At 38.6% G+C, this 27,953-nt stretch overlaps 1 protein-coding gene across 3 annotated transcripts; it reads right to left on the bottom strand.

Moving 5' to 3' along the window:
- Positions 1-48: 48 nt before the first annotated feature.
- Positions 49-27,926, bottom strand: tmem183a (transmembrane protein 183A). 3 transcript variants are annotated; one of them, XM_060845160.1, is made up of 8 exons: positions 27,723-27,926; positions 23,173-23,262; positions 18,090-18,257; positions 15,567-15,723; positions 8,342-8,522; positions 7,399-7,479; positions 6,145-6,300; positions 49-3,536 (listed from the first exon to the last, which is right to left on the bottom strand). In XM_060845160.1, exons 1-8 carry the CDS (start codon positions 27,781-27,783, stop codon positions 3,351-3,353), a joined length of 1,080 nt encoding a protein of 359 aa, XP_060701143.1. In that variant the 5' UTR covers positions 27,784-27,926; the 3' UTR covers positions 49-3,350. The 3 variants fall into 3 exon arrangements, with proteins under 3 accessions (XP_060701143.1, XP_060701145.1, XP_060701144.1); XM_060845162.1 differs by lacking the exon at positions 27,723-27,926 and adding an exon at positions 27,429-27,483; XM_060845161.1 differs by lacking the exon at positions 27,723-27,926 and adding an exon at positions 27,355-27,431.
- Between the last annotated feature and the right edge of the window lie 27 nt (positions 27,927-27,953).

The following is a 27,953-nucleotide window of genomic DNA, read 5'->3' as shown; positions in this document are numbered from 1 at the left end:
AAAAGAATTTACAAGCTCACACAATCTTATGCAAGCTTTATTGGGCTCATGAAATTGTACACAGTGTAAAAATGCAATCTATTCCTTCTGAAAATGACTTAGTCTTGCACAGAAACAGTTCAACTTTTGAAAAGTGTAACTTATTTTTTAAAAAAATGAACAGTCGGTTCACTGATTATGAAAGAAACAAATCCAAGAAATGAGTTCAGGCAATCAAGCTCATTAGATGACAACCTACATCAAGCTAAACATTTACTTAAAGTCCAGTTGAGGGAGTCAGGTTATACTTCAGTAGATTTTACTGATATTTTACAGTACAGAAGCAATACATTGTGAGCAAAATGAACAGGTTGATCAATTCATGGATTCTGCCTCACTTATAAATAGGTAGTGCTGTACTATTCGATGTTCAACAACTAAGGTCTACAAAGTATTTTCCCCACATTTGTTTCTATCCACTGAGTATATTCATTAAACATGAACTTACAGCAAGGCAACTTATTGAAAGAGACTATTTCCATTGGCGTGAAAATCTCAATTTTAAATGGGCATAAGCATTAAAACTAACTATCCAAAAATCTATGTGTAGTTATTTTTAATGATCAAACTTAATTACATTCCTCAAATTAGCTCCCCTCACCAAGGAAAAGTGAATGAGTGTTTTATGCTTTTGAAAATACTAAATCTCAACTCAAATGCCAAAGTGGCAGAAAACCTGGAATGCTGTATCACAGAAAATTAAAAATACAAGTAAGTCCTCTTGTTACCTCAAAATGCACCACCACCCTGTAAGCTGTGTAAAAAAAAAATCATGGCTACAAATTGTTAAATTGAGCCTTGCTATTTGAAGTGCAAAAATGGATGAGCACAAGAATATTCAGATTAAAAAGACATCTTATCAAAGCAACTGGAAAATTTCTTCAAAAAAGCAAGTTCCATGTTAAATATATTATTCAGAAAACTTTTTTGAATATCTTGAAGATAGTGTTACACTTGGGGACCTGGTTCTCATTTAACTTAAAAATTCAATACTTGCAACTTGAATTCTCCAAATTATTCTTCAAACATGTGCCTGTTCTTTATTGTAAACTACCTGCACGCATGAGCAATCAAACATTTCATCAAAAATGAGTTCCACTACGTTTCAATGTTTAGAATGCTTACAAGAAAAATTTAAATACAAGAATTACATTGTTGGCAGAAACTTCACATTCAACGAGACTTTCAGCAGTTTTCAGCTATGCTGTTTTCATCGATCAATATTTTATCTTTCCCAGCAGAAAATTGTATAGTTTAATTGACAGTCTATGCTTTAAAGGCTATCACTTAAAAATAAGACTGTTATTGATATTTTCCCCTATTCACAATGCAATGATTTAAATGCCAGTCTCAGGGAACTTAGTTTCAGTAACAGAAAGTTACTGAATCTTGAGTCAAGTGATAAGTAGAAAATTGGCACAGTAATTTTAAGAACAGGGTCACTGATTTTAAACATAGCAAAGGCCAAATAGTTTCTCCTAAACAGAGAGTCTGCATGTTTAAACATGGGCATTAATGTATGCACGTTTGTTTTGAGACCACTATTTATAATCAATCCAGAAATTAAAATTATCTTTCAACTTGCTGTTTATACATATTTAATGAGAAATAATACTTTAACAGACGCAGAAACTACATTGGCTCTAACACAAATAACAAACTCAAAATAATTTAACTCTTAAGTTTTCACACATTGGTTTAAATGTTCATTTGGGATAAAAACATGACTTTGTAAGCTTCAGACTACACTGAAACATTTATATTATTAAACCCAAGCAAGCTGAAAGTCATCTGTGTATATATTGGTTTTGCTTCAGAAAACAAATTTTTTGTCTTCAAATATTAACAAGAAACAATTATTTTCATCCATGATATTGCCTTCAATGATTATCTTTGAATTCCACAATTCCACACCTACAGAAACAAAGCCTGTTTACAAATGTAATGCCAACTTGGAAATTAACTTATTTTACTTCATTTATGGCATGTTAAATAACATTCCAAATTAGATGATCAGAATATTAATGTGCCATTACGCTTTCATGTTTTAGTCTTTAGAGCATTTAAAACAGGTTTTCTGATTCAAATAACGAACTGCACCAAGCGACTATTTTGTAGTTGAAATAAGATTTGCAACCGACAAGCTTAGTTATTTTTAGAGATTCTGAAAGCATAAAACAAAAATCAGATTTCTCAGATTGTGTATATATCAGCCCTCTTGATAATTCTTGCCCAGAGACAGTAAGTAAAACTTGACATTTAACCTTGCTTTCTGAGCAAGGATCGATAAATATTTATCACTGCCCCATACTAGCTATAATAATATGGTAAGACAATTTATTTGTCAAATTACTCTACACAGCAACTAAACTGGGGATGGATTATGAAACATTCCTCCACTATACTTCATGGAAAGTAAGAATAAGTATGCCTTTTTTTTTGAGTGGGTAATATGAAAGTTTACTTCCTTACAATTAAAATTTTTTTTGAACATTTCTAAATATGATGGTGACTAACTAATTGCGCCTTCTCCAGGTGTAATCTGGTGAACACACCATCACTTAAACACTTGCTTTCAATTTCGTTCAATTCTGACTCTTCAGAATTAAAATGGTAGGTTGGGGGCAGGGTGGGGGGGGTTGGAGGGCAACATGGTCTGAAATTGAAACAGTGCTCATGCAAGTATTTTCTCAGCAATAAGTTGACTGCAAAGACTCATTTTTCTAGTGAGTCAAAACAATCTGAGAGAGTGATTTTAACCTGTTAAATTTAATGCTCTTAGCAAAACTCAGCTCTGTTTCTCGGGAGTTCTGCAACCTATTTTACAACAGTCTTTAGTGGAACATTTTACAAACAGATTTTTTATATTGGCCGTAATTCAGATAAATATATGTAGTGCATTGAATGAACGCATTCTAAATGAGAGGCAAATATATGTAAGCAACTGTCCTGCTGCCCATTGAAAATTACTGCAAGTGTTTGAAAAACAACTTCATAAATTCCAAGTCAAAAGTGGTCTGCACCACATCTTAGACATTCTGCAATATAAAATAAAAGCAAGTTGTGGTGCTGAACAGTGCCTTTATCTAAATTAAGATTACTTTTCTGTTTCTCAGATGCCATATTCCAATTACTGTCAACACTTGAGCTTTCAACTTTTAGACTTCAGTTGCTAATCTTACCTTTATATAACAGAAATATAGAAATCTCAAAAAGCATTAAAACTGAACTCATTTTCTGTATCTGCCATGCAAAGCACTTTCCAGAACCCATTTTGTGTCTGCAGTTTCACATAATGTTGTGAAACAACACTAAATGCTGGCAGAAAAGGGAAACTGTGGATGCCACCAGTCCAGTAAGCGCACACTATGCACAGGGTCCAAAACAACTTGGAGTCCTTGGTCCTTTTTTGGCTTCTTTCCATGTGGAAGTGGAGAATCTTGGAACAGCATCCTGACACGGTGGTGCCTCATATCAGTGCTTACACTTATTGTAAACTGCAAGAGAAAAGAAAATGACACAATCTATCATGCTTTTCAAAATTTCAATGTCCCAAAGTGCATAACAGTCAATTAATACCCCTGAGGCTGAGTCACTAGTGTAATGCAAGGAAAATCTGTATGACTTGTCATATCATAAAAGAAAGATAGTGTTCCAACCCATTCTGCTGAATACAAGTTTCGTAAAATTATTTCAGATGCAATGTGACTATTCTTTCAAAACATAAATCAAACGCTGACATTTGGCCTTCCATAGCTGGTTTCTCTTTTGAGCGGCATAGAAGTCGACTCCAATAAGAAGATTATGCTTCCTAAATTTAGAGGAACCATAAATATTCTGGCAAAGCGAGTCCTAAACAAATAAGGAACCTCCAATAAGCTTATATCATTGTTGAAATAAGGCGTATTTGTTGAAGCTTTTCATCTTGCACTCAGCAAGACAATTTACAAGAATACCAATGTAAAGAGGTACAGCAATTTTATACTGTACAAGAAAAATGTGTTGATTCATTGGAAAATAGGTTCTGATTAGTAGAGACATTGCTATGAAGAATGCACCAGTTAGAAGATGAATGAGAGTTGACTACTAAGGCTTTTACTTTGTCTAATTGATTCATTCCTCAGAGTAATAATAGGATGCTTGTCATCTATTTTGTTCAATTAAACCAGGTGTCATAGTTATATAGTTTCTTAAACCCATCAGCATACACTTCTCATACATAACAAAATTATTGTTTGTTTACATTGGTATGCTTAGGAATTGTCTTGATGAGTAGAAAATGTGTCTTTATCAACAGTATATAAATTCTGTACTACCAAATGACAATCTCAGATTACGGTGTAGTTTTGCTCGCTGAGCTGTAGGTTTGATATCCAGACGTTTCATTACCTAGCTAGGTAACATCATCAGTGGCGACCTCCAAGTGAAGCGAAGCTGTCTGTTGTCTCCTGCTGTCTATTTATAAGTTTGTCCTGATGGGGTTCCTGAGGTTTGTGGTGATGTCATTTCCTGTTCATTTTCTGAGGGGTTGATAGATGGTATCTAGATCTATGTGTTTGTTTATGGCGTTGTGGTTGGAGTGCCAGGCCTCTAGGAATTCTCTGGCATGTCTTTGCGTACCCTGTCCCAGGAATAATGTGTTGTCCCAGCCGAATTGGTGGTTTTTTTCATCTATGTGTAGGGCTACGAGGGAGAGTGGGTCGTGTCTTTTTGTGGATAGCTGGTGCTCGTGTATCCTGGTGGCTAACTTTCTTCCTGTTTGTCCTACGTAGTGTTTGTGGCAGTCCTTGCATGGAATTTTGTCCATGGATTGTACTGGGTCTTTTAAGTTTGTTAAGTTTTTGTTTGAGAGTGTTGGTGGGTTTGTGTGCTACTAAGATTCCCAGGGGTCTTAGTAGTCTGGCTGTCATTTCTGCAACTTCTTTGATGTATGTTAAGGTGGTTAGGGTTTCTGGCTGTGTTTGGTCTGCTTGTCGTGGTTTGTTCTTGAGGAATCTGTGGACTGTATTTTTTGAGTATCCGTTCTTCTTGAATATGTTGTATAGGTGGTTCTCCTGTTTTCCGAAGTTCGTCAGTGCTGCAGTGTGTGGTGGCTTGTTGGAATAGTGTTCTGATATAGCTTCGTTTGTGTGTGTTGGGATGGTTGCTGGTGTAGTTAAGTATTTGGTCAGTGTTTGTCGGTTTTCTGTATACGCAGGTTTGTAGTTCTCCGTTGTCCTTTCTTTTGACTGTGACGTCCAGGAATGCGAGTTTGTTGTCGGTTTCTTCCTCCTTGGTGAACTTCATGCCTGTGAGGGTGTGGCTGATGATGTTAAATGCCTCTTTTATCTTGTTTCGTTTTGTGATGACAAAGGTGTCATCTACGTAGTGGACCCCGATTACAGAATGTAATCTCAGATTACATTTAGGATTTCTATTTTGTATCACTATACAAGATAAATTTTAGTCACGTTGGATGATTTCCATAGCAGACTGAAGTGACAAACAAATTAATTCTCTATAATGATTATTTATGAATAAAGGTGATACACAGTTTAAATTAGCTTAAACAAAATATTTCAAGAACTTGGGTGCGTTTGACATCTGTTAGCCATTTAATGTTCTTAATCCTTGTATGTTCACAGTCGATAAAAATAAAAACATTTTCCAAGCTTGCAATTCTCAAATCCATTTTGATAGAACATCCTTTAAAAAATCTTTATGAAATTTAGTATGAAGAAAGAAGCCATAACATCTAGAAAATAAAACTGTCACATTAAACAAAACCTTGAAAAGTTAGTATGAATCAAGTACTTTCAACCCAATGTATAATGAAGTTTGTCTACGATAGGAATTTGTTATTTTCCTGATTATCTCATAACCTCAAGAAAACACTTGTAAAAGGTTTTCATACAAAGAGTTGGACTAGGTGATTAAGAACGGCGACATATCATTGAAAAATAGCCAGATTCCCGTAATAAATTTCCTTCCACAAATTATCCTTGAAATTGTAGTCAGTTTAATATGTTCTTTAATAAGAGAAAGATGAAAGAAACAACACCAATTCTTATTGTAAAAGTTTTATCATGCAGATTATTTAGCTTTGGAATATTAAAATGCCCTTACCAATGCTAGAGTCATTCCCATAACCACTGGCGTGAAGATGAAATTGAGAGTCGTTATCTGCAGCAAGTAGCAGTCTTGGTCAGGATTTGTGTGCACCTCTTCATACTGTCTTGGAAATTGAAGCCCATTTCGAGACCCATTTTTCAACTTGGGAGACTGAAGGACATAAATTAAGATATATACAAGTCATTTAAAACGAAATTGTTCCCATTGAAAACTCTAGCTCATCTACGGTAATATGGGAATCAAAGGTTTGACGGCAAATTTTGGAACATAAAACCAAAACCTTTCTGATCTGGTGAAACAAAAATAGGAATTCTGTTGATGATGTTTCCTCATAGTCCAGGAATGAAGAAACCAACAGTAAGATCTTACAGTGAGGTCAGCTAATACTTCGCAAATTTGCATTCTAAGTCTCAGGCACTCATTGCATAAACCTATTGATCTAATGGGGAACTAGAAAACTTTATCTGAAGTTCACAAAACAAGACAGTTTAGGATTTATACACAAGAACAATCTACCAATCATCAGAAATTGAGGTCATAGAGTCATAGTGTTATACAACATGGAAGCAGACCCTTCTATCCAACTCATCCATGCGATCGAGATATCCTAAACTAGTTCCATTTGCCAGCATTTGACCCATATGTCTCTCAGCCGTTCTTATCCATATACCCAATGAGATGCCTTTTACACGTTATTATACCAGCATCCAACATTTCTTCTGCAGCTCATTCCATATATGCACAGTACACTGTGTGAAAAGGTTGCCCCTCAAGTTCCTTTCATATCTTTCCCCTCTCCCCTTAAGTCTACGCTCTCCAGTTTTGGATTCACCTCTCTTGAGCAATTCACCCCATCCATGCCGCTCATAAACCTCTATGAAGTCACCCCTCAGCCTCTGACACTCCAGCAAAACATCCCCCAGCCTATTCAGCCTCTTCCGAGAGCTCAAACCCGCCAATCCCAGCAACAACCTTGTAAATCTTTTCTGAACCTTTTCAAGATTAACAAAACCTATCCGAAAGCAGGGAAACCAGAACTGAACACAATATTCCAGGAATGGCCTAACCAATGTCCTGTACAGCTGCAATATAACAACCCAACCCCTGTACTCAATGCTTTTAAAACTGAATATTTCAAGTATTCCCTGTGTAGTTTGAAATATCACTTAATTGTTGTTACAGCAGGAACACAGAAAATAAAAGATTTAGAAGAAATTAACCATTAAAAACAAAACTTTAAAGGCACACCTGCTTTTTGAATTTGTAGTTGAATTCCCATCTTTGGTCTGATCTGTTTCCAGTCCCCTTCTTGCACCAGTACAGCAAGCACTGAAAATAGAACATATGATGTGAATCCAACATTTTGTCATGAAGCACATGTTAATCACATATAAACTTGTATTTTTAAATTTAAAAAAAATTGCAACTGCACAATAGTGTGCAAACTGTATTAATGTTATTCATGAAGAAAATCATTAAAAATAGATGCTTTGGTCTTAAAAGATGTGTTGAGCTTGGTGGTTAGCTTTTGTGAGAATTAGCAAACTTGTGTAACTAATCGGTGTAAGAATTTGTATAACTTAACTGGCCCCTTTTACTACAAGTTAGTCCTGCATCAAAAGTTTGCTTTAATTAAAACATAAAATGGATTGTTTTAAGTTTCAACAAATCTTCTGCAACAATACAGAAAAAATGTGTCTCATTCATGAACAAAGATTAAGGAAGTAGTGTAATTTTAAAGAGGCATGTCACAAAACAGTTAATTATTCAAAGTTCAGTGCTGACTGCATTTGGAAAAGCATGATTTAATGATTTTTTAAAAATCTAGCTCACAATTCATTTCCTCTAATGTAGATTTTTATGAAGAATATAGAGGGAATGCACAATTTAATACATCAATCACTTCATAGATTTTTTTGTAGTTGCAATATTTAAGTGCTAATTTAATGCATTTTTTTCAGTATATTAACCTCTAATAATTAAACTTCTTCAAGCAAAATAATGTCATTTCCATAACTAAATCTATCAGGAAAATGCAAAATCTGCATTTTGCAATATATTGTTAAACTAACCTAATGAAGAACACCTTGGAGTTCTTTTTAAAAATCACAAGCAAAAAGGTTTAATTTAGTTGATCAGTATTCACTGTACCAAGCAATAGTAAATATCAAAGGATTAAGTTTTGACTTACACTACAGTTCTGTAATGTATTCGGAGTTGACTCAGGAATTGCAGGTTTTTCTGATATGCGCATACGAAATGGCTCATACATGTGATACAGAGAACGGATCACACAGGCACGCAGTGAACCCAACTTTCCTATGACTTCGCGTTGCAAACGTACAGGCAAGTAAACATCTGAACAGTAGTATCTACACATGAAGTACATTTGTGGATCAGTTAAGTGAAAGCACAGCAAAATGTCATGTTTGACTGATGTTAAAATGTAGATTCTTAATATACATATATATTACTTAATAAACAGATACTCACCAAATAAAAACCAAATAATTAATTGGTAAAATGTCTGGGAGGTACTCTGAAACAATGACTACTAAATTCTAAATTGTAGCCTTCAATTAGAAAATATTTTAAGAAAAGCCTTCAGAATAAGTCTTTTTATAACCTATAACATGGAAAATATACATCTGCACAAACTAATTTTTGACAAATGACTTTTGCACAATAAGCAGCCTTACCATACACCGCAGCTACAGAAAAACTATCCGATCCTTGGGACCAAATACTTACACTGCTCTATCTCAGGGACAGAACTTTTTTCTTCTGCAATTATAGATACTAACTAAAGGACAGTCCATTTGACAGAATTTCTTTTAGAAATAGCAGATACTATGGCAATTTTGAGCATAAAGGTATGTGAAAAGATAACTGATGATTCTAAGGAATATTTAATTTACATTCATTCTAAAACTTAGTGCACAGTTAACCATTAAGATGGAAAAAAATAGCATTTCATTATATTTTCTTAACCAGAGACCAAACAATCCAAAGCTTGTATCAACAAGTTCCTACTTATGTCCTAATTATGTTAACAAAAATTGCTTCCTAAAGATTGCACTGAAATCCAAAACATTAAATTTCTAACAATCACTTATATTTCTTAAAATGTTCAGAAACATCCCTTCTATGCGAAGAGATTTTAAGCAAAAACTTCTTTAAATAAAACCCACAAGTCTGCAATGACAGCACAAAACACATGGCCTGTACCCACTACACATGATGCACATATTCAGTTTTAAAAGTCTCAAACAATGCATTTCAATAAAGAACTGGGTAAAGGTTATATTGCAAGCGATCAAGACAAAAATTAAGTTTATTTGCAGTACTCAGTTCAAATCTGCAAGCACACAGAATATAATCTCAGTCCCTGGAAGCTCAAAGCTTTCTAAAACAGAACTGATTAGTTTGCGTGCAAATCAAAAAATGAAACGTTACCAAATATTTAAAATTTTGATGACCTAATCTTAAAAGAATGGTTAAAAATGTATAAGAGCATATAAAGAATTGGTTCAACTTGTAGCCAAACATTTCTTGGTTTGTAGGTCCAGTCAGGTGTACTAAACATAGGGATATTATTCCCTCTAACAACAAAGAGAAATAACTAAAAGATTACACATATCAGAAATGCAAGTTTCACAAGAAACGGGAAGCTGCATTTACAATCATTCAGACAATGAGGGTTCCAAGATATCAAAATGTATCCGTTCATTTGGTTATGGATTTTTTGCCCTTTGGACCATTTCACGGAACCAGCCCTGATTTGTCTTTTTGCACACAAGACCTCAAGAAATAGGAACAGAAGTAAGCTATTCGACCCCTTAAGCCTACTCTGTCATTCAATAGGATCATGGCTGATCTGACATTCCTCACATCCACTTTCTTGCCTTTTCCCTGTAACCCTTGATTCCCCTACGGATCAAGATTCTCTCTCAGTCTTGAATACATCCATAAGTTCTGCCCCCACAGGTCCTGTATCAAGGCATTCTAAAGACTTACAGCCCTCAGAATAAATTCCTCCTTATCCCAGTCTTAAATACCACCCTTTTATTCTGAGACAACACTCTCTGGCCCTAGACTCTCCCACGAGGGGAAACATCCTCCCAGCATTTACCCTGTCAAGCCCCTTAAGAATCTTATATCTTTCAATGAGATTAGCTTTCACTCTTCTAAATTCCAGTCAGTAGAGCTCCAGCCTGTTTAATATTTGGTTATAAGCTAATCCCTCCATAGCAGGGATCATCCTAGTGAATATTCTCTGAATTGCCTCAAATAAAATGATGCCCTTCTTTAAATAAGGGAACCAAAAATGCTCAAAGTACTCCAGATGTGATCTCACCAGCACCTTGCAGAGTTACAGTAAGATTTCCCCAATCTAATATTCCAAACCTCCCTTGAAGTAAGAGCCAACATTCTTTCACCTTTCTGATTATATCACCACTGTGCGCATGGTTGGATGTTTAAGATGGTCCAAGCATCTAATTAGACAATTTGATTTAGATCAATTGAATTTGCCCTTATTGTTGAAGAAAATTCTAACAAAAAATTTAAAAAGACAATATTCCACAAAGATAAAATTTGAGATACTGAGCCCTTGTGAGAAAATTGAAAGGAGATTGAAAGCTAGGTCAAGCATAAAGCTTTTCTGGACATTGCAAAAGACAGCAGGAGAAGCAGAGGGGAAAGGGAATTATGGGAACAAGTTGCAAAGAATAGGGCTAAAAGGTTGCTTTGCCACTGAAAGTGGAGGAAAGACAATGGTGATGCACTGAAGTTCAAATTAGCTTTGTGCAAAAGGACAAAAACAGAAATCGTGGGAGAAACTCAACAAATAGTAAACCCGGGAAGGAGAAAAGCTGATAATGGGACCACGAGTACTTGAAACTGGATTAGCTGTGCTAAAAGCAGCCCATGGCATGCCAAGACCTGGCTTGTGGGGGTAGATGGAGGAAATGGAAAGAGGTGTATCAAGCACTCACATTACCGAACTCGATATTCAATCACAAAGACAACATCTTCTCCTCTAGCAGAAGATGAGGTGCTGTTCTTCCAGCTTGTGCTGAGTCTCACTGGAGCAGGCACAAGACTGAAATCTGGGCCAGTGAACACACTTGTATATTGAAGTGGTACGCAAATGGAAATTTCAGGCCAATTTTATGGAAAGAACACAGGTGTTCTGCAAAGCAGTCACCCACTCTGCATTTCATCTCCCCAGGGTAGAATACATCACATTGTGATCAATGAAGACAGTAGGATTGATTTATTGAAGTGCAGATAAATCATTGCTTCACCTGGACGGTGTCTGGAGCCTCTGCTACATTTCCTGCGATGGCATGGGAAGATGCCATAGGGTTAGTGGTCCACTAAGTCCCAGAGGGAAGAATCCCTGCAAAATCGTGACAAGGGAGGGAGGAGAGTATGTGTCAGGTGGTGGCATGTGCTGGAGGTGGTGGAAATGTAGCTTATGACCCCTTGTATGTGGGTACTGGTGGGGTGGGGAATAACGATGAGAGATCCTATCGACGTGAGGGAGGGAAGAGAAAGAGGGAGGGCAGGAATGCAGGAAATAGGTCAGACACAGCTAAGGGCCCCGTCAGCCAAGGTGGCAGGGAATCCTTGATGGAGGAAAAAGCTGGACATTTCTGAGACCCTCACAGAAAGCGGAATTATCACAATAGGATGGATTCCGGACTCAAAACATTAAGACCATAAGACATAGGAGTGAAAATAAGGCCATTCAGCCCATCGAGTCCACTCCGCCATTCAATTATGGCTGATGGGCATTTCAACTCCACTTACTCGCATTCTCCCCATAGCCCTTAATTCCTTGTGACATCAGTCTCTGCCTTGAAGACATTTAGCATCCCGGCCTCCACTGCACTCTGCAGCAATGAATTCCACAGGCCCACCACTCTCTGGCTAAAGAAATGTCTCCGCATTTCTGTTCTGAATTGACCCCCTATAATTCTAAGGCTTTGCGCACGGGTCCTAGTCTCCTCGCCTAACGGAAACAATTTCCTAGCGTCCACCCTTTCCAAGCCATGTATTATCTTGTAAGTTTCTATTAAATCTTCTCTCAATCTTCTAAACTCCAATGAATACAATCCCAGGATCCTCAGCCGTTCCTCGTATGTTAGACCAACCATTCCAGGGATCATCCGTGTGAATCTCCGCTGGACACGTTCCAGTGCCAGTATGTCCTTCCTGAGGTGTGGGGACCAAAACTGGACACAGTACTCCAAATGGGGCCTAACCAGAGCTTTATAAAGTCTCAGTAGCACAACGGTGCTTTTATATTCCAACCCTCTTGAGATAAGTGACAACATTGCATTCACTCTCTTAATCACGGACTCAACCTGCATGTTTACCTTTACAGAATCCTCAACTAGCACTCCCAGATCCCTTTGTACTTTGGCTTTATTAATTTTCTCACCGTTTAGAAAGTAGTCTATGCTTTTATTCTTTTTGCCAAAGTGCAAGACCTCGCATTTGCTCACGTTGAATTCCATCAGCCATTTCCTGGACCACTCTCCCAAGCTGTCTAGATCCTTCTGCAGCCTCCCCACTTCCTCAGTACTACCTGCCTGTCCACCTAACTTCGTATCATCGGCAAACTTCGCTAGAATGCCCCCAGTCCCTTCATCCAGATCATTAATATATAATGTGAACAGCTGCGACCCCAACACTGAACCCTGCAGGACACCGCTTTTCACTGGCTGCCATTCCGAAAAAGAACCTTTTATCACAACTCTCTGCCTTCTGTTGGACAGCCAATCCTCAATCCATACCAGGAGCTCACCTCGAACACCATGGGCCCTCACCTTGCTCAGCAGCCTCCCGTGTGGCACTTTATCAAAGGCCTTTTGGAAGTCTAGATAGACCGCATCCACGGGTTTCCCTGGTCTAACCTACGTGTCACCTCTTCAAAGAATTCCAACAGGTTGTCAGACACGACCTCCCCTTACTAAATCCACGTTGACTTGTTCTAATCAGACTCTGCTCTTCCAAGAATTTAGAAATCTCTTCCTTAATGATGGATTCTAGAATTTTACCAACAAGTGAGGTTAGGCTAATTGGCCTATAATTTTCCATCTTTTGTCTTGATCCTTTCTTGAACAAGGGGGTTACAACAGTGATCTTCCAATCATCCGGGACTTTCCCTGACTCCAGTGACTTTTGAAGGATCTCAACCAATGCCTCTGCTATTTCCTCAGCCACCTCTCTCAGAACGCAAGGGTGTATCCCATCAGGGCCAGGAGATTTATCAATTTTAAGACCTTTTAGCTTTAACTCTCTCTTCACAGATTCTGGCAGACCTGAGTTTCTCCAGCAATTTGTTTTTGTTTCAGATCTTCAGCATCCACAGTTTTTTTTTTCATGTAAAGTTTGGAGGGTTGTGATCAGAGTGATTTTAAATTCTAGATGCTGTTAAGAAAAGAAGGTCAGTGTAGGTCAGTAAGGCTTGGACTTGACAGTCATGTGGCAGTTAATGCTGCTTAAAATGCAGAGGCAGGATTCTCAGCATGTTGGAAATTGGGAGGGAATGCACACCAAATAAGGCACTGGAGAAACCATCTGGACAGAGTCATACAGTGCGGCAACAGTCCATGCCAAATATAACCCCAAATTAAACTAGTCCCACCTGCCTGCTCTTAATCTATGTCCCTACTAACTTGTCCTATTCATGTACTTATCAAAGTGACTTTTACGCATTGTAACTGCTTCTACATCCACTCCTTCCTTACGAAGTTCATTTCACATGCAAACCACCATCTGTGTAAAGAATTTGCCTCTCGTGTCTTTTTTAAATCTCTCTCCTCCCACCTTCAAAATGTGGTCCCAATCTTGAAATCCCATCCTAGAGAAAAGACACTTACAATTAACACTACTGTACCCCTCATGATTTTATAAACCTCGATAAAGTAACCTCTCAACCTCCCCCACTTCAGTGAAAAAAGCCCCAGCCTATCCAGCCTTTCTTTATAATTCAAACCTACTACACTCAGCAACATCCTGGTAAATTTCTTCTGAGCCCTCTCTAGCTTAGTAATATTATTCCTATAACTGGGAAACCAGAGTATTCCAGAAGAGGCCTCAGCAGTGTCCTGTGTAACCTTAACATGACTTCCCAATTCCTGTATTCAAAAGACTGGGCAATGAAGGCAAGCATGCTAGATGTCTTTTTAACCACCCTGTCTATATGTGATACAAACTTCAAAGAATTATGTATCTGAATCAAAGGCCCCACCATTAATTGTACAAGCTCTGCCCTGGTTTGTTGTACCAAAACTGTGCAATTATTCAGATTCCATCTGCCATTTTTTCATGGGACATAGCTTTTGGAAGCAGTAGGTGAAAAAGACAAAATTGTGAAGGTGTTTGTGATCTAGGATTCGAAATTCAACTTTGTACTGAAGGAACTGGAGCTGCAGTTTCTCACAGATTAGTTCAAATAATCATGTAAAAAAACAAGGGTATCTGGTATTGAGGATGCACTGACATTTAAGAGAGGACAAAAAGGGATAGGCTTCAGTCTTGCCAATATGCCACCCAGAGAAATATTTATTCATCAACAACAGTGTTTGATAATTCACCCCCACAACAATCTTAACATTAAGAAAATGGTGGAAAAGCAGAGCTGGATGTCTCTTCACTGTGGTTTGCACTTATAATTTCAAGTACATTATATTCAGAAACAAATTGATGCAAACAATTTAAAAATGCACGTAAAATTTCCACTTGATCGGTTTTGTAAGCCTGTGATAAATGGTTGTAGTTAGTGTGTTTTGAGAAGATTTGTAGATCGAGTTGAGATTCTGGATGTAGGGTTGCTCACGAGCTGGAAGATTTGCTTTCAGCTATTTTGTCACCATATTAGGTAACATCTTCAGTCAGCCTCCGGATGAAGCACTGGTGGTGTAGCATGCTTTCTATTGATGTGTTTGAGTTTCCTTGGGTTGGTGATGTAATTTACTATGGTGACATCATTTCCTATAGTGATGTCATTTCCTGTTATTTTTCTCAACAAACACATCGAATTGGATCCCATTTACCACCCCTGAGAAAAAGAACAGGAAATGTCATCACCACATTAAATGACATTGGAACCCAATGAAACCCAAACACAAATAGAAAGCGGGCTACACCACCAGTGCTTCATTCAGAGACTCGCTGAAGATGTTACTAGTATGGTGACAAAACATCTGAAAACAAACCTTCCAGCTCAGTGAGTAAACCTGCATCCACTTGGTTATAGTTGTTCAGATGGTGTACTTGGAATCCAATTTAAAAAGCAAATTTTTATGTACTTTCTTTGTGCCCCTGTAATAACAACTTCAAAGATCAGTCTCAACAATGAGCAATAATTCTCTCAACACGAAGAAATCAATGCATTTTACCTTCTGTATAACCTGGTCCAAAATGCAGCAGTACAGGTAACAGTCCAGGCATTTTTACATATGAGAGCAAACTTGGCAACATCCTCAGGTCGTATGTAGGATGCCAGAAATAACCAAATATCTATGGGGTACTGCTGCCCACAGTCTTCAACATTCTCTATTGGGGAAGGGAAAGAAAACATCAGTTCATTCCAGCAAGTAAAATCATATTACTCAGTGATGTCACAGCAATCAGGTGGTACAGCATGCTGCAACATTTTCTTGCATTTTGCTCCGCACAAGATCAGAGTTCAACTGTTTTTCACACTGCATTACCGTAAGTCTGACAACTGTAGTCAACAGTCATTTGGAGATTAAACAATCTACCTGCTGTGCCAAACAACCACTTTTGTTCAATACTTCCTCTCAATTATGATGGAAGTTTGAGCACGCTACTTGAATTACAGGTGAAGTCCAATGGACAAGAAAACCACTGCATTGATGTTAAAAATTTGTGAGATGGATATGCATTAAAGCATGAGAACTTCCAACATTGCAAAACTGGGAATCTATCATCTACGAAATACCAAAAATCTTAAATAATATTGTCTGCTATCAGGATTTGTATAGCAGGTTTTGATTTGGAGGCATGGGGTAGATTGAAGACCTCATCAAATTGAACTGCATAAACCATAACTGGTCAATGGTTTAACCAGCTGCAGGGATAGAAGGACAGAAGGAAACATAGGGAGTTGCCTGTGAGCAAGGAATTAATCAGGTTTCACTCCAGATACCTTTTATGCAATGAATGCCTGTGCAAGGAAATATGCAATTCAAATGGTGACCACGGTAATTGACGTATGACTCTAGTACCAAGTGTAACAAATAAGAGAGGAGAGTTTTATTGACCTTATTATAAAATGGACATTATAATTTGGGGAAAACAAGCTTGTCTTGGGAGGGTCTGGAGCAAAAATCATAAAACCTTGAGATATAAATATTATAATAGGGAACAAAAAGTTGAATCTTTTTGTCTTACACTCAACAGAACTAATACACAAGAAATAAACTTGAAAGGAGAGATATACCATTTTATACAGCATGAAAAAAGGGTGCTGACCAGTAAGGATCCTACAAGATCTATCTTATTGGCAACCTTGTGAATAATGCCTGAGTAATTTGCTTACTGTGTAAACTTATCAATGAGATTATACACATCAGGATTATCTCTCTCTGACGATACCTTGATCAAATCTTCACTTGTTTATTATGAAAATGCAAGAAAGGACCTATACAATCACTGTTGGCATTGACCGGTGCCCAATCTACCTCAGATAACGTTGGAAGGGAAAGATGTTTCAAAAATCTGGACAACGGGTGAAGCTTGGTGTCTCAAGCTGTTACTCTGCAGTAAATTCATGTGCCTTTCTCCACTAACAGGATGCTGCTGTCAAGCCAATGTAGATTTTGCCTTTCACACAAATGAGTTATGTAATAAGAGTTTCTGCGCTGGTGTGATGCCAGATATGCAGACTGTACATCCCAGTTGGTGGCCGACCAAAACAAAAATAATAACTCTCGTTGACCATTCACAGCTGGCAGCCATTCATGATAACCAGCCGTGCTTGCAAGTCACAGAAAAGTACATCTGCCATTAGACGAAATTCTGCTCTTGAAAATCATTTACTAAATAATCCAGACTGCTAAGAGTTACACCAGAAACCAATTTAAGATCATCAGCCTACAGCTTCCTATGCTAGAAGTTACATACATAAATAGTCAGGACTCTGTTTTATGCAGGCTAAAGGAATTTGCATATACATCATATCTTTTTCCATAAGAGGGGTCAAGGAGAGAGCCAGACTCTGCAACATCCCCATGTCATCACCCTGACCAATCAGAATCTACCTGCCTGGTCTGAGAATCAAGGCTGATAGGTTAACTATTCTTGCTTCATCTCCATGCCAACAGTGGTCCAACAAATCAGCATACTCTTTCTCATGCTGAAAAAAGAACACCATTTTATATCAGTCTGTTTCTTGGGTCCTAGTTGTAACAAGTACAAGACGAGTTAAAGCTTCAACTTCTCGTCTCCCTGAGGTAGTTTAAGTTTGTTACTACCAAGTATTTGTTTATTTTGTACTCTGTCACAAAGCGGTTAGACAAAGTTATCTGCGAAATGTGTGTTTATCTATGAGGCATCATGGATGACACAGAAAGGAGGGTTTCCAGGATTGTTAGGTAAAGAGAAAGGAACCCCATACTCCATGGAATGATACCCTAAGCTGCATGAATAAAGTGTGTTCCCTATGTCTGTTGATTGCAGAAGTGTGTCGCAAGACCAAAGCGGAGGAGGAAACTGATGCAAATATAATTTGTGCAACATACATAACAGTGCATCAGGAGCTTTGGGCAGTCAATATATTGCATTCAGCGTATGACAAGGGGAAAATCTTAACTTAAATTGAAAATATAGCATCAAGAGTTTCAGATAAATTTCTAGCTTTGTTTACAATTTGTTGTTGCAATATGAGAGTGTATTACCTTGCTGTCTTTTGCTTTTCTTCTTCCTAGAAACCTTCAAGTCATTTGAGTGACCATCAACATCTACTTCATCACTGCTGTCACAGTCCAAATGATCCACAGAAACAGAGGAAAGAGCCTCTTCTGTCACAGGGACTTGAGAAGCTTCCAAACCACATAATAACTTTACTGAAATAAAACCAATGAAATATTAGGAATCACTCATCAATCAACTGTAAAAACATGAAATTTCCCAGGGTTTACAAATTTTATTTCATGCAAAACATTTTTAAATGTACGTGATCTAATTAAAGCTAGCAGTGTCACCAGTATTTCAGTGATAAAGACAGTATTAATTTTTTTGTGTCTTATCCATATTGACTTTGAAAGCACACAAGAGTATACCTCTGGAGGACCCTCTCTAGTGCCCTTGGCTGAGTCTGCAAAGAGAACCTTGAAAATACCTAAGATGCTAAAATTTCAGAGGTTATAGGACAGTCACGAACATTTGATATCACAAATTAAACATTTCAATAGAAGGAGACTTACTTGTATACAATGTTTTCTAAGGAATTCGGATTCCAATTTAATTAAACATAATTCTATACAGGAAACAATACAAATTATACAAAATTGGCTGATTTTATTTATTTAAAACACAAGACTTAAAATGCAATCTTATACAAGTATTGTCACAGCTGTTAACAAAATATACATTCAAAAGAAATTATAAATTTGTACATGATAAGGGACTTTAACTGATATTTTCAGTGAACTGAAATATAACAATTTCACTCTACAGTAAAAATAACTGTTACGATTTTGAGAGAATGGCAAATAAAACTGTTTTCTAATCTTTTGTTCAATACCAGATTTAGTTCTGTAGATCCAAGCCTACAAATAAAGAAAATCCTGAAAGATACATACTTAAGCCAGACCTTCCATACATAAAACGTTCAGCCACTCAACAGGAGCTTATAAGCAGGTTTACAGCATGTCAAGATAAGTACAGGATGTTCGCAATGACCAAGGTGTTCCAAGTTGGGGAACAACGGTTTAAGGATATGGAGTAGGCTATTTAGGACTGAGATGTGAAGAAATTTTTTCAGCCAGAGTGGTGAGCCTGTGTATTTCTCTGCCACAGAAATCAGTTGAGGCGAAAACACTGAATGTTTTTCAAGAAAAAGAATCAGATATTGCTCTTAGGGATAAAGGGAGCAAAAGGTCTGGGGAGAAAGCGGGCAGAGGGAACTGAGTTGGATGATTAGCCACCATCATATAGAATGGCCCACTCCTCCTTCTATTTTCTATGTTTCTATAACACTTTTACCATTGAGTGCACTATCAACCGTAAGTTGCACAAATACTCAGGGCCTTTTACTGAAGTGTACTATGAATTTGAAACAACAACCATAAGCTTAACTCTGACAAGAGCTTTGTTATTTTCTTTAGTTACCTGGTTAGAACTGAATTTGACTATTGCTGAGAAAGATATGCTGTGGACACTTTTTGTTCTTGCTTTCATCAGGATATATGCAAGAGTTCCAAATTTCAAAGGGAATGGCAAATATATCCATGAGAAAAAGCTCCTGATTGGTTGAGGTGTCACTACAGAGAACATGCTACAGAACAGATATCTGCCAACCTTTTGCTTAAAAATCAAAAAAGGGAAATCAACATGGAGTGGTTAAGGTTCTGCCATGAGGAATTTACCAGGGAAATATTGTCCACATGTTGTTGATTAACTTAAAAAAGACAATGCTTCGACATACTCATTCTGTTTGCAGAAGTACACATTGTACCCAACTATTGTTTGCTTGTAAAAGCCCAGAATATGGTACCCAACATTAAATGCAACGGTGAGATTGGGTAACACTGACTGAACATGCCAGTTAAAACTGACACAGTACTAAAACCTAATTTAAGATTATCAATTTGGGTTTACATTGGATTCCCTTCCCACGTGGTTAAAGATGCACTCCAATGCATCTCATCCACATCCTGCCCCTCCACCGTCAGACTCCACCCCTCTAACCATAACAAGAACAGAACCCCGGTGCTCACCTTCCACCCTACCAACTATCGCATAAATCACATCATCCGAAGACATTTCCGTCACCTCCAAAGTGACCCCACCACCAGGGATATATTTCCCTCGCCACCCATTTCCGCTTTCCACAAAGACTATTACCTCTGTAACTACCTGGGCAGGTCCACGCAACCCAACAACTCACCCTCCCTTCCTGGCACCCTCCCCTGCCACCGCAGGAATTGCAAAACCTCAGTCCACACCTCCTCCCTCACCTCAATCCAAGGCCCCAGAGGAGCCCTCCACATCCAAAGTTTTACCTGCACATCCACCAATATCATTTATTGTCTCCTCTACATTGGGGAGACTGGACGCCTCCTAGCAGAGTGCTTTGTGGAACATCTCTGGGACACCTGCATCAATCAACCACACCGCCCTGTGGCCCAACATTTCAACTCCCTCTGCCAAGGACATGCAGGTCCTGGGCCTCCTCCACCACCACTCCCTCACCACCTGACACCTGGAGGAAGAACGCCTCATCCTCTGCCTCGGAACACTTCAACCCCATGGCATCAATGTGGATTTCACCAGTTTCCTCATTTCCCCTTCTGCAACCTCACCCCAGCTCCAACCTTTCAGCTCAGCACTACCCTCATGACCGTCCTACCTGCCGATCTTCCTTCCCACCTACTCACTCCACCCCCCTCTCTGACCTATCACCTCCATCCTCACTCCCATTCACCTATTGTACTCTGTGCTACTTTCTCCCCACCCCCCTCTCATTTATCTCTCCACTCTGCAGGCACCCTGTCTCTATTCCTGATGAAGGGCTTTTGCCCAAAACGTTGATTTTCTTGCTCCTCGGATGCTACCTGACCTGCTGTGCTTTTCCAGCACCATTCTAATCTAGACTCTAGTTTCCAGCATTTGCAGTCTTTGTTTTTACCTTGATGCTACATATATTTAGACAGAGGACCTCAACATTGCAAACAGCACGTGTCTAGGCATTCAGCCTTTTTCAATTAAACAAGAGTCTCATGAGTAACTGATCTCTTACGCATTCCCCATGCCAGTACTTCAACCAGTGCAAATATTCTGTGGCAATACTTCAATAAGAATCTATCTACCCACCAATCAACACACTATTCACATGCAGTATTGATTTAGTATTCTAGTGTCAGTCCTGATAAGTACAAAATGAAAAGCATCAACACGAGTCACTTTATTATGGAATACAATTTATCAAAAGAAACCCAAGATTAGCACTCGGATAATATGTATTAAGATGATATTCCCTCCTTCAAATAATGTGTTCACATTTGTTGAGCAATTGCAATCCACAAAATTAGATTCTTCACCTTCTAATTTTTTTTTTTGCATGCCATGTGGATATCACTGGCAAGGAAAGTATTTGTTGTCCATCCATTTCAGAAGGTAATTAAAATAGTGTATAGTTGAGACCAGGTAAGGATGGCAGATTTCATTCCAAGGAATAATAGTGAACCAAGTGAATTTTTATGACAATAGTCGGATATGTAATGTAAACTATTACTGTGACTAACTTGCTTTTCTAAAATTTTATTAATTGAATTTAAAGTCCAGTAGCTACAGCATTAGCCTGAGTCTCTGGAATTTGATCCAATCATCTGATTCTACCACTATGCCACTGTCTTCCTATTTAATTCTTACACTACTCAGACACACCTAGAGCTTCCAGGTTTCATATGGATAACTTACAAATTTAAACTACACAGTGGACCACTTCTGTACAGGAGACCCTCCCTTCCACTGTGAAACTTCAACAGCCCTCTACATGCTCCCAGCTCAGCATATCGCTGACTCAATCATTACAAGGGGGGAGACAATGGCCTACCAGTATTATCACTGGACTGTTAATCCTGAGACCAAGGTTTGAATTCTGCCATGGCAGATAGTGGAATTTGAATTCAATAAAGACTAAGGTGCATGCATCGAGGACTGCTCAACAAGCAACAGAACAATTCTATAGTTAATAATTTACATAAACCACTATGATACACCCTAGTACACTGAACGCAACCATTGTGGCCTATGCCAGGAATTCCTAGTTTCAACATTGTTCTGGAGGGAAGGAATAGCACAAGAGAACTACAACCTATTCAAGTATAACCATTGAATTAAGTTGATATGGCTTTAAACAAATGGTGAACTAACACTGGTCACTCAACAATACCAAGAGTATTTCTATCCAAGTCACAAGACCATAAATTCAAGCCCAATCTGGAAGCTTCAGCACATTGCTCAGGTTAACATTCAACCATAAAACTCAGACTACTACATAATTGCCAATGTCATGCTTTGCATGATATGTTAAACCCAAATTTCTAACTGTCTCCTCAGGTGCATACAAAGAAAACCCATGACACTATTTCAGGAGGAGGAGGCAATTCTCCTCATGCTGTGGTCAATATATCATGCTGGTTAAAGCGCAGCGCGCTTTAACCAGCAACATGACCTGCTGCGCTTTAACCAGCAACACATTTTCAGCTCTGATCTCCAGCATCTGCAGACTTCACTTTTTACTCGCTATATCATGCACAATATAAATTAAAACAGGTTACGCAGTCAGTCATTCACATCATGGCTCTTTGTCGAAGCTGGTTTTATGCAAATTGGCTGCCATGATTTCTTTCTCACCAAAGTGACATGACAGAATAAAAAAAACCTGTTAATGTATCACATTAGAACATTTTAAGGTTGTGAGCGATTTTTATCAATAAAGTTCTTTTTTTAAGGCTATAACATGCTTTGACAGAACACTAAATGATATAAATTTCATTTGAGGGGAAAATGCCTCTCTCTTAAACGGTGAGGACCAGATAATTCGTTCACTTTTACACATATAGCCTGTAACAACCGTGTGACCAATCTGCTTGCAGTCTAAGAACTACAGCATAATCAAGTGATAACTTATTCAGTTATCAAGTTTAATGAATAGAAGCAGAATGCAACTAGAAATCTAAAACTTCAAATTAAAAAGTTAGAAGTTTTACAAAATCTTAAATCATGCTTTGAAAAATATTCATACAAACCAACCTTCTTTCTGAATTGCATTCGCTACAGCTTTCTTTATTCTACCAGTCTTCACAATAGCTGGATCTGAATCGGCATAATCTGCCACAGTAACTGCAGTGGGAAACAGAAGCTAAATATTTAAACTGTAATAAATTAATACAAGAAATGAAAATGCTAAATCAAACACTTCCTGCTGAAAATACAATTACAAGTGTAATTGAGGCTCTCAATGAAGTTTGCAGAATAGGAGAATACATTTGGCAGGCTACCAATCTTACTACATTTTCCCAAGTCTCATTTGGTTCTGTCAAATGGTCTGTTACTCATCTTTTTTCTTCTGGATACAAACATTTGGAATTGGGCAGACATGCCAAATATCTCTCCCTCAGGTTGGTGAAATTGATATTCATTTCTTAAAAGACAAATAAATGTGGAGGCATCATTAACAAGAACTAGTTGATTGAATTGAACACCATAGGAAATGAAAACAATTTTTTGCATCAAAGATATTGAATCAGTCTATCACTGACAATCCAGTATTCATTAATTATGCAGACCACCTTAACCATAATCTAGAAAATGCCAGTACTTAACAGTTTTAATAGTTGCAATTGCAGGGATTCATTTTAAAGTTACAATAAAACTACCCTCTCCAGCTATTTAAACAGGATCCAAACCACTGCTGCAATCTTCTACTATAGAGTAAAATAAAACTATCTAAACTGAAGTTAAGAAAAGGTATCAGAAGTATGTAGATATTCACTTCTAGAAAACCACATTCAATGAGGTTGACGTTGATTATAAAAATTAAATTGAATCTTGTCTGACTGCATCAACACCACAACCTCAATCTTCATTCCAACAAAAAGCATGAAACTGAAAGGCATAAACCGAATGTAATAGAACTGTATTAAAACAGAGAATATCAGTAGTTCAGAAACACTGCTTTTATATCTTTGGCATCAGAAATCCTTGATTGTGTAAACAATATAATTCAATTAACATTCAATATAATTAGCAATGGACTGTGGAGTCGGTCTGGAATTATTTAATAATAAATTATCATAAAACACTTTTTTGATCTAATTTGTGTCTCTCAATATAGAAATGTTAAATTATCCATTTTCAACACACTACCTGAGAGCACAAAATGGTGTTGGGTTAGGTAACCATACATAAAGTAGCCAACAATATACAGCACTTTTAATGCAATAAAAGATCTCAAACTCCTTCAAGGAAGCCTTACCAGAAAAACTTAGAGATATTAGGATAGGAGGCAAAAACTCATCTCTGATCAAGTTTTAAGGTATGCCTTAAGGAAGGGTGAGATTGAGAAAATAATAAAAGGGACAGATATCCAGCGTATACGCCCTAAATAGCTCAAGACACAGCCAATGTAAACAAAAGCAAAAACTGCTGGAAAAACTCAGCAGGTCTGACAGCATCTGTGGACAGAAAACAGAGTTAACATTTCAGGTTTGATGACCCTCTTTCAGAACTGATTGCAGCTAGCAATAGGTGGTATATGCTGAACATGGGTGGGGGAAGACAGAGAAAGAGAAAAACAGAGCCCAGAGGGAGGTAAAGACATTTGGGGAAAGGGATGAATAACGCTATGTCAGGGAGAAAGAAAAGCTGATAATGAGGATCATAAGCAAATAAAAATTGAATGGCTATGCTAAAACCAGCCCATGTCATGACAGGGCCTGAGATGTGGGAAGTAGGTAAAGGACAAGGAAGCTGGTGTTCAGGTTCTAATATAATTAACTTAATATTGAGTCCTAACGTCAGCAAGGTAGCCAAGTGGAAAATAAAATACTGTTCTTTCAGCTTATGCTAAGCCTCACTAGAACACTGCAGGGGGCCAGAAACAGAAATTTGGTCAGGGAACATTGGTGTATTGAAATGGCTGGCCACTGGAAACTCAGTCATTTTTGCAGTCAGAAAATAGAGGTTCTCCAACAGTGAAGGGCCCTAATAACCACAATGACGGGGAATACACAATTGAGGAAAAAGGTGGACATTTCTGAAGCCCCCGCTAGGTATGACGACGGAGAAACTGGGAGAGTGGAAAGAAGTTTTTACAGGAAGCAGGATGTGAAGATGGATAGTCCAAGCAACTGTGGGAATCAGTTCATTTGTAGTTGATATGTGGCCAGCCTGTCCCCAGAAATGGAAGCCAAGACATCGAGGACAGAAGGAGCAAAGTCAGAAATGGACTAGATTAAGATGACAGCTGGATAGAAAGTAAAATTGATTTTTTTTCCAATTCTGGATAAGAAAGGGAAGCAGCACTAATGATGTCATCAATACACCAGATAAGCAGTTGCTGGGAGGGAGGTGAGTAAAATTGGAAGAAGAATGTTCCACATAACCTACAAAAAGACAGGCACAACTATGGCCCAGATGAGTACCCATGACCACATCTCTGATCTGAAGAAAATGAGAGGAGTTAAAGGGTAAATTGTTCAAAGTGAGGACATGCTCTACAAGGGGGAGGAGAGGAGGATGGGGACAGTTCAATCCTTTCTTCCAAGAAGAAGCGGTGACCCCCAAGACCATCCTGATGGCATTTGGACATGCAAAGGTATTACACATCCATGGTGAAGAGGAGACAGGTGGTGCCTGTGAACAATAAATTCTGAAACTGACGTAATGCATCAGAGGACTGGACAAGGGGAGAAAGAACTGAGTCAATGTGGAAGAGGCAAGTTCCTGAAGCAGAACAGGCAGAAAAAAACAGAACTGTCCATGCAGTTCTGTTTGTGGAACGTGGGAAGAAGGCAGAAGCAGGCTGTACAGGGTTGATGTAATACATGTTTGGAGGCTGGTGGTGGAAGTGGTGGGGTCCCCAAGTAAGATAGGTGACCATCATAGACACAACAGCCTGTTGTTTATTAATGGGGTCATGGTCCAGGGCACAATAGGAGGTGGTATTCAAGAGTTGGCATTCAACCTCCGTAATGTAGAGATCAGGGTTGGATCTGAGAGCAAGAGTGCAGTCAGAGAGAGGCAAGTTCAAATGGACAAGGGAGGCAGAGAAATTCAGGAGAACGATGTTGACAGTTCTCAATAAACAGGTTGAGTGTAGACAAGTGGTATGGGGAAAGAGGACTTTTGTCCAAAAAAAAAAGGCAAAGGCATTGGAAGTGTTCAACATTGTCATGCCCAAAATTCACTGAAGTGGGGTTACAGAGGGATGAAGCTAAGACCATTGCTGAATACAGAACATTCAGCATCAATGAGCAGAACATCAGGAGGGATAGTAAATATCTGATAAGTTGTGAGGTGAAAAGGGAATGGTCAAAGTAAAGTTAGGTTTTGAAATAGGTCATACTTGATAAAATTAGTAGGAACTAGTAGGAAGCTGTGGTGCTGGGCGATCAGATATGCAGGATTTGAAATAAAAATAAGAATTTTAATATTGAGGTGCAATGGGACCAGGAACTGTTGGACATGTGTGACCTGGGAGCATTAGCATTCAGAAGTTTGGATGAGCACAAGTTGCATAATATAAGTAAAGTAAAGCAACAATAACAGAAAATGTTGAAAATACTCAGTAACGCAGGCAGATAATGAAAGTAAAGTTAATATTTCAGGAAAAGGGCTTTTTAACAGAACTGGGACAGGTTAGAAATTCAAAAAGTGAAAAGTGGATAAAGAACAAAACGGAGATCAGATGGAAGAAAGAAGGAAAGAATCACTACTCCATTCCCCCGCCCCCGCCCCCCCAAGGTGGAAGTTACTGTTTGTAATTCTGCTTTTGTTTCTTTCAGCTCCTTGATATTCATGCTTTGTTCCTTTACTTAACTCTCAGAAAACTGACAGGCCTGAAGACAGAGAACATGTAGATGATGTTTCCACTGAGATAAGACTAGGACCCAAGGGCACAATATTAGTGCAAAGAGAGGACCCTCTCTTTGGTTACAGGGAGAAGGCAGCAGAATAGAGTTGTGAAACATATCAGTTACAACGAAACAGCGAGGTAAACTCGATGAGCCAAATTGTCTAACTCATCATTATAATTTTCGTCCACTTTGCCCGATCAGATGTTTGTGCCATTTCATTTCACCTAACATTCCCTCCATCTCCTTCTTTCCACAGATGCTGTCAGATCTGCTGAGCATTTCCAGCGTATTGTGTCTTTGCGAAACTACGCCTGCCTCTCTCTTCAAAAGGTTTCTTTCGTGCAGATTGCAGTACCGGGGACAATCAGGCGAGCAGTTTCACTGTGGAGCATTTCCTGGCAGAAGAACAAATCCATTGACCGATGATACCTGCTTGCTGGCTCGGATTGTCGTTGTTTCTCAGACCCATGAGCACAGCAGGAACCTCTCTGTCCCAGGCTTTACAGCCAAAGGAGCAACCGAACTTGACAAGGGGCTCAGCTCCCTGACTGACGGCTCCTCTGTCCAATCGGACACTTCAGAGAACAATGGACACCAATCCCAACCAATCGGGCTACGCTATGTATAACCCCGCCCACTCCGCGCCAACAGGTTTGGACGCACTTGCAGCCGCCGCCCTCCCCCTTTCAATCCCATCCCCGTTTCCATTCGCTTTCTCTCAACCTGTTTCAGAAGAAATGTTTCCGCGGTATTTCAGCCGTTTTCTGTTCCCTTTCTTTGGCATGGCGACGACAACACGAGACCGAAACACGCTATCGAGAGTTCTTCCATGTTGCGGAACCGGCAGGAGAAAAGGAAAGAAAAGAGAAAGTGATTGAGTGAATAAAAGTCACTCCCCCGGGATCTTCAGCCATATTGGAACTGAGCCTCCCGTCAGCCACCGCGCCACATCCA

The sequence above is a fragment of the Hemiscyllium ocellatum genome, chromosome 26 (genome assembly GCF_020745735.1).
Source record: "Hemiscyllium ocellatum isolate sHemOce1 chromosome 26, sHemOce1.pat.X.cur, whole genome shotgun sequence".
Classification (NCBI taxonomy): Eukaryota; Metazoa; Chordata; class Chondrichthyes; order Orectolobiformes; family Hemiscylliidae; genus Hemiscyllium; species Hemiscyllium ocellatum.
The sequence above is the reverse complement of the archived record's forward strand: the minus strand, read 5'-3'. Positions and strand labels throughout refer to the sequence as shown.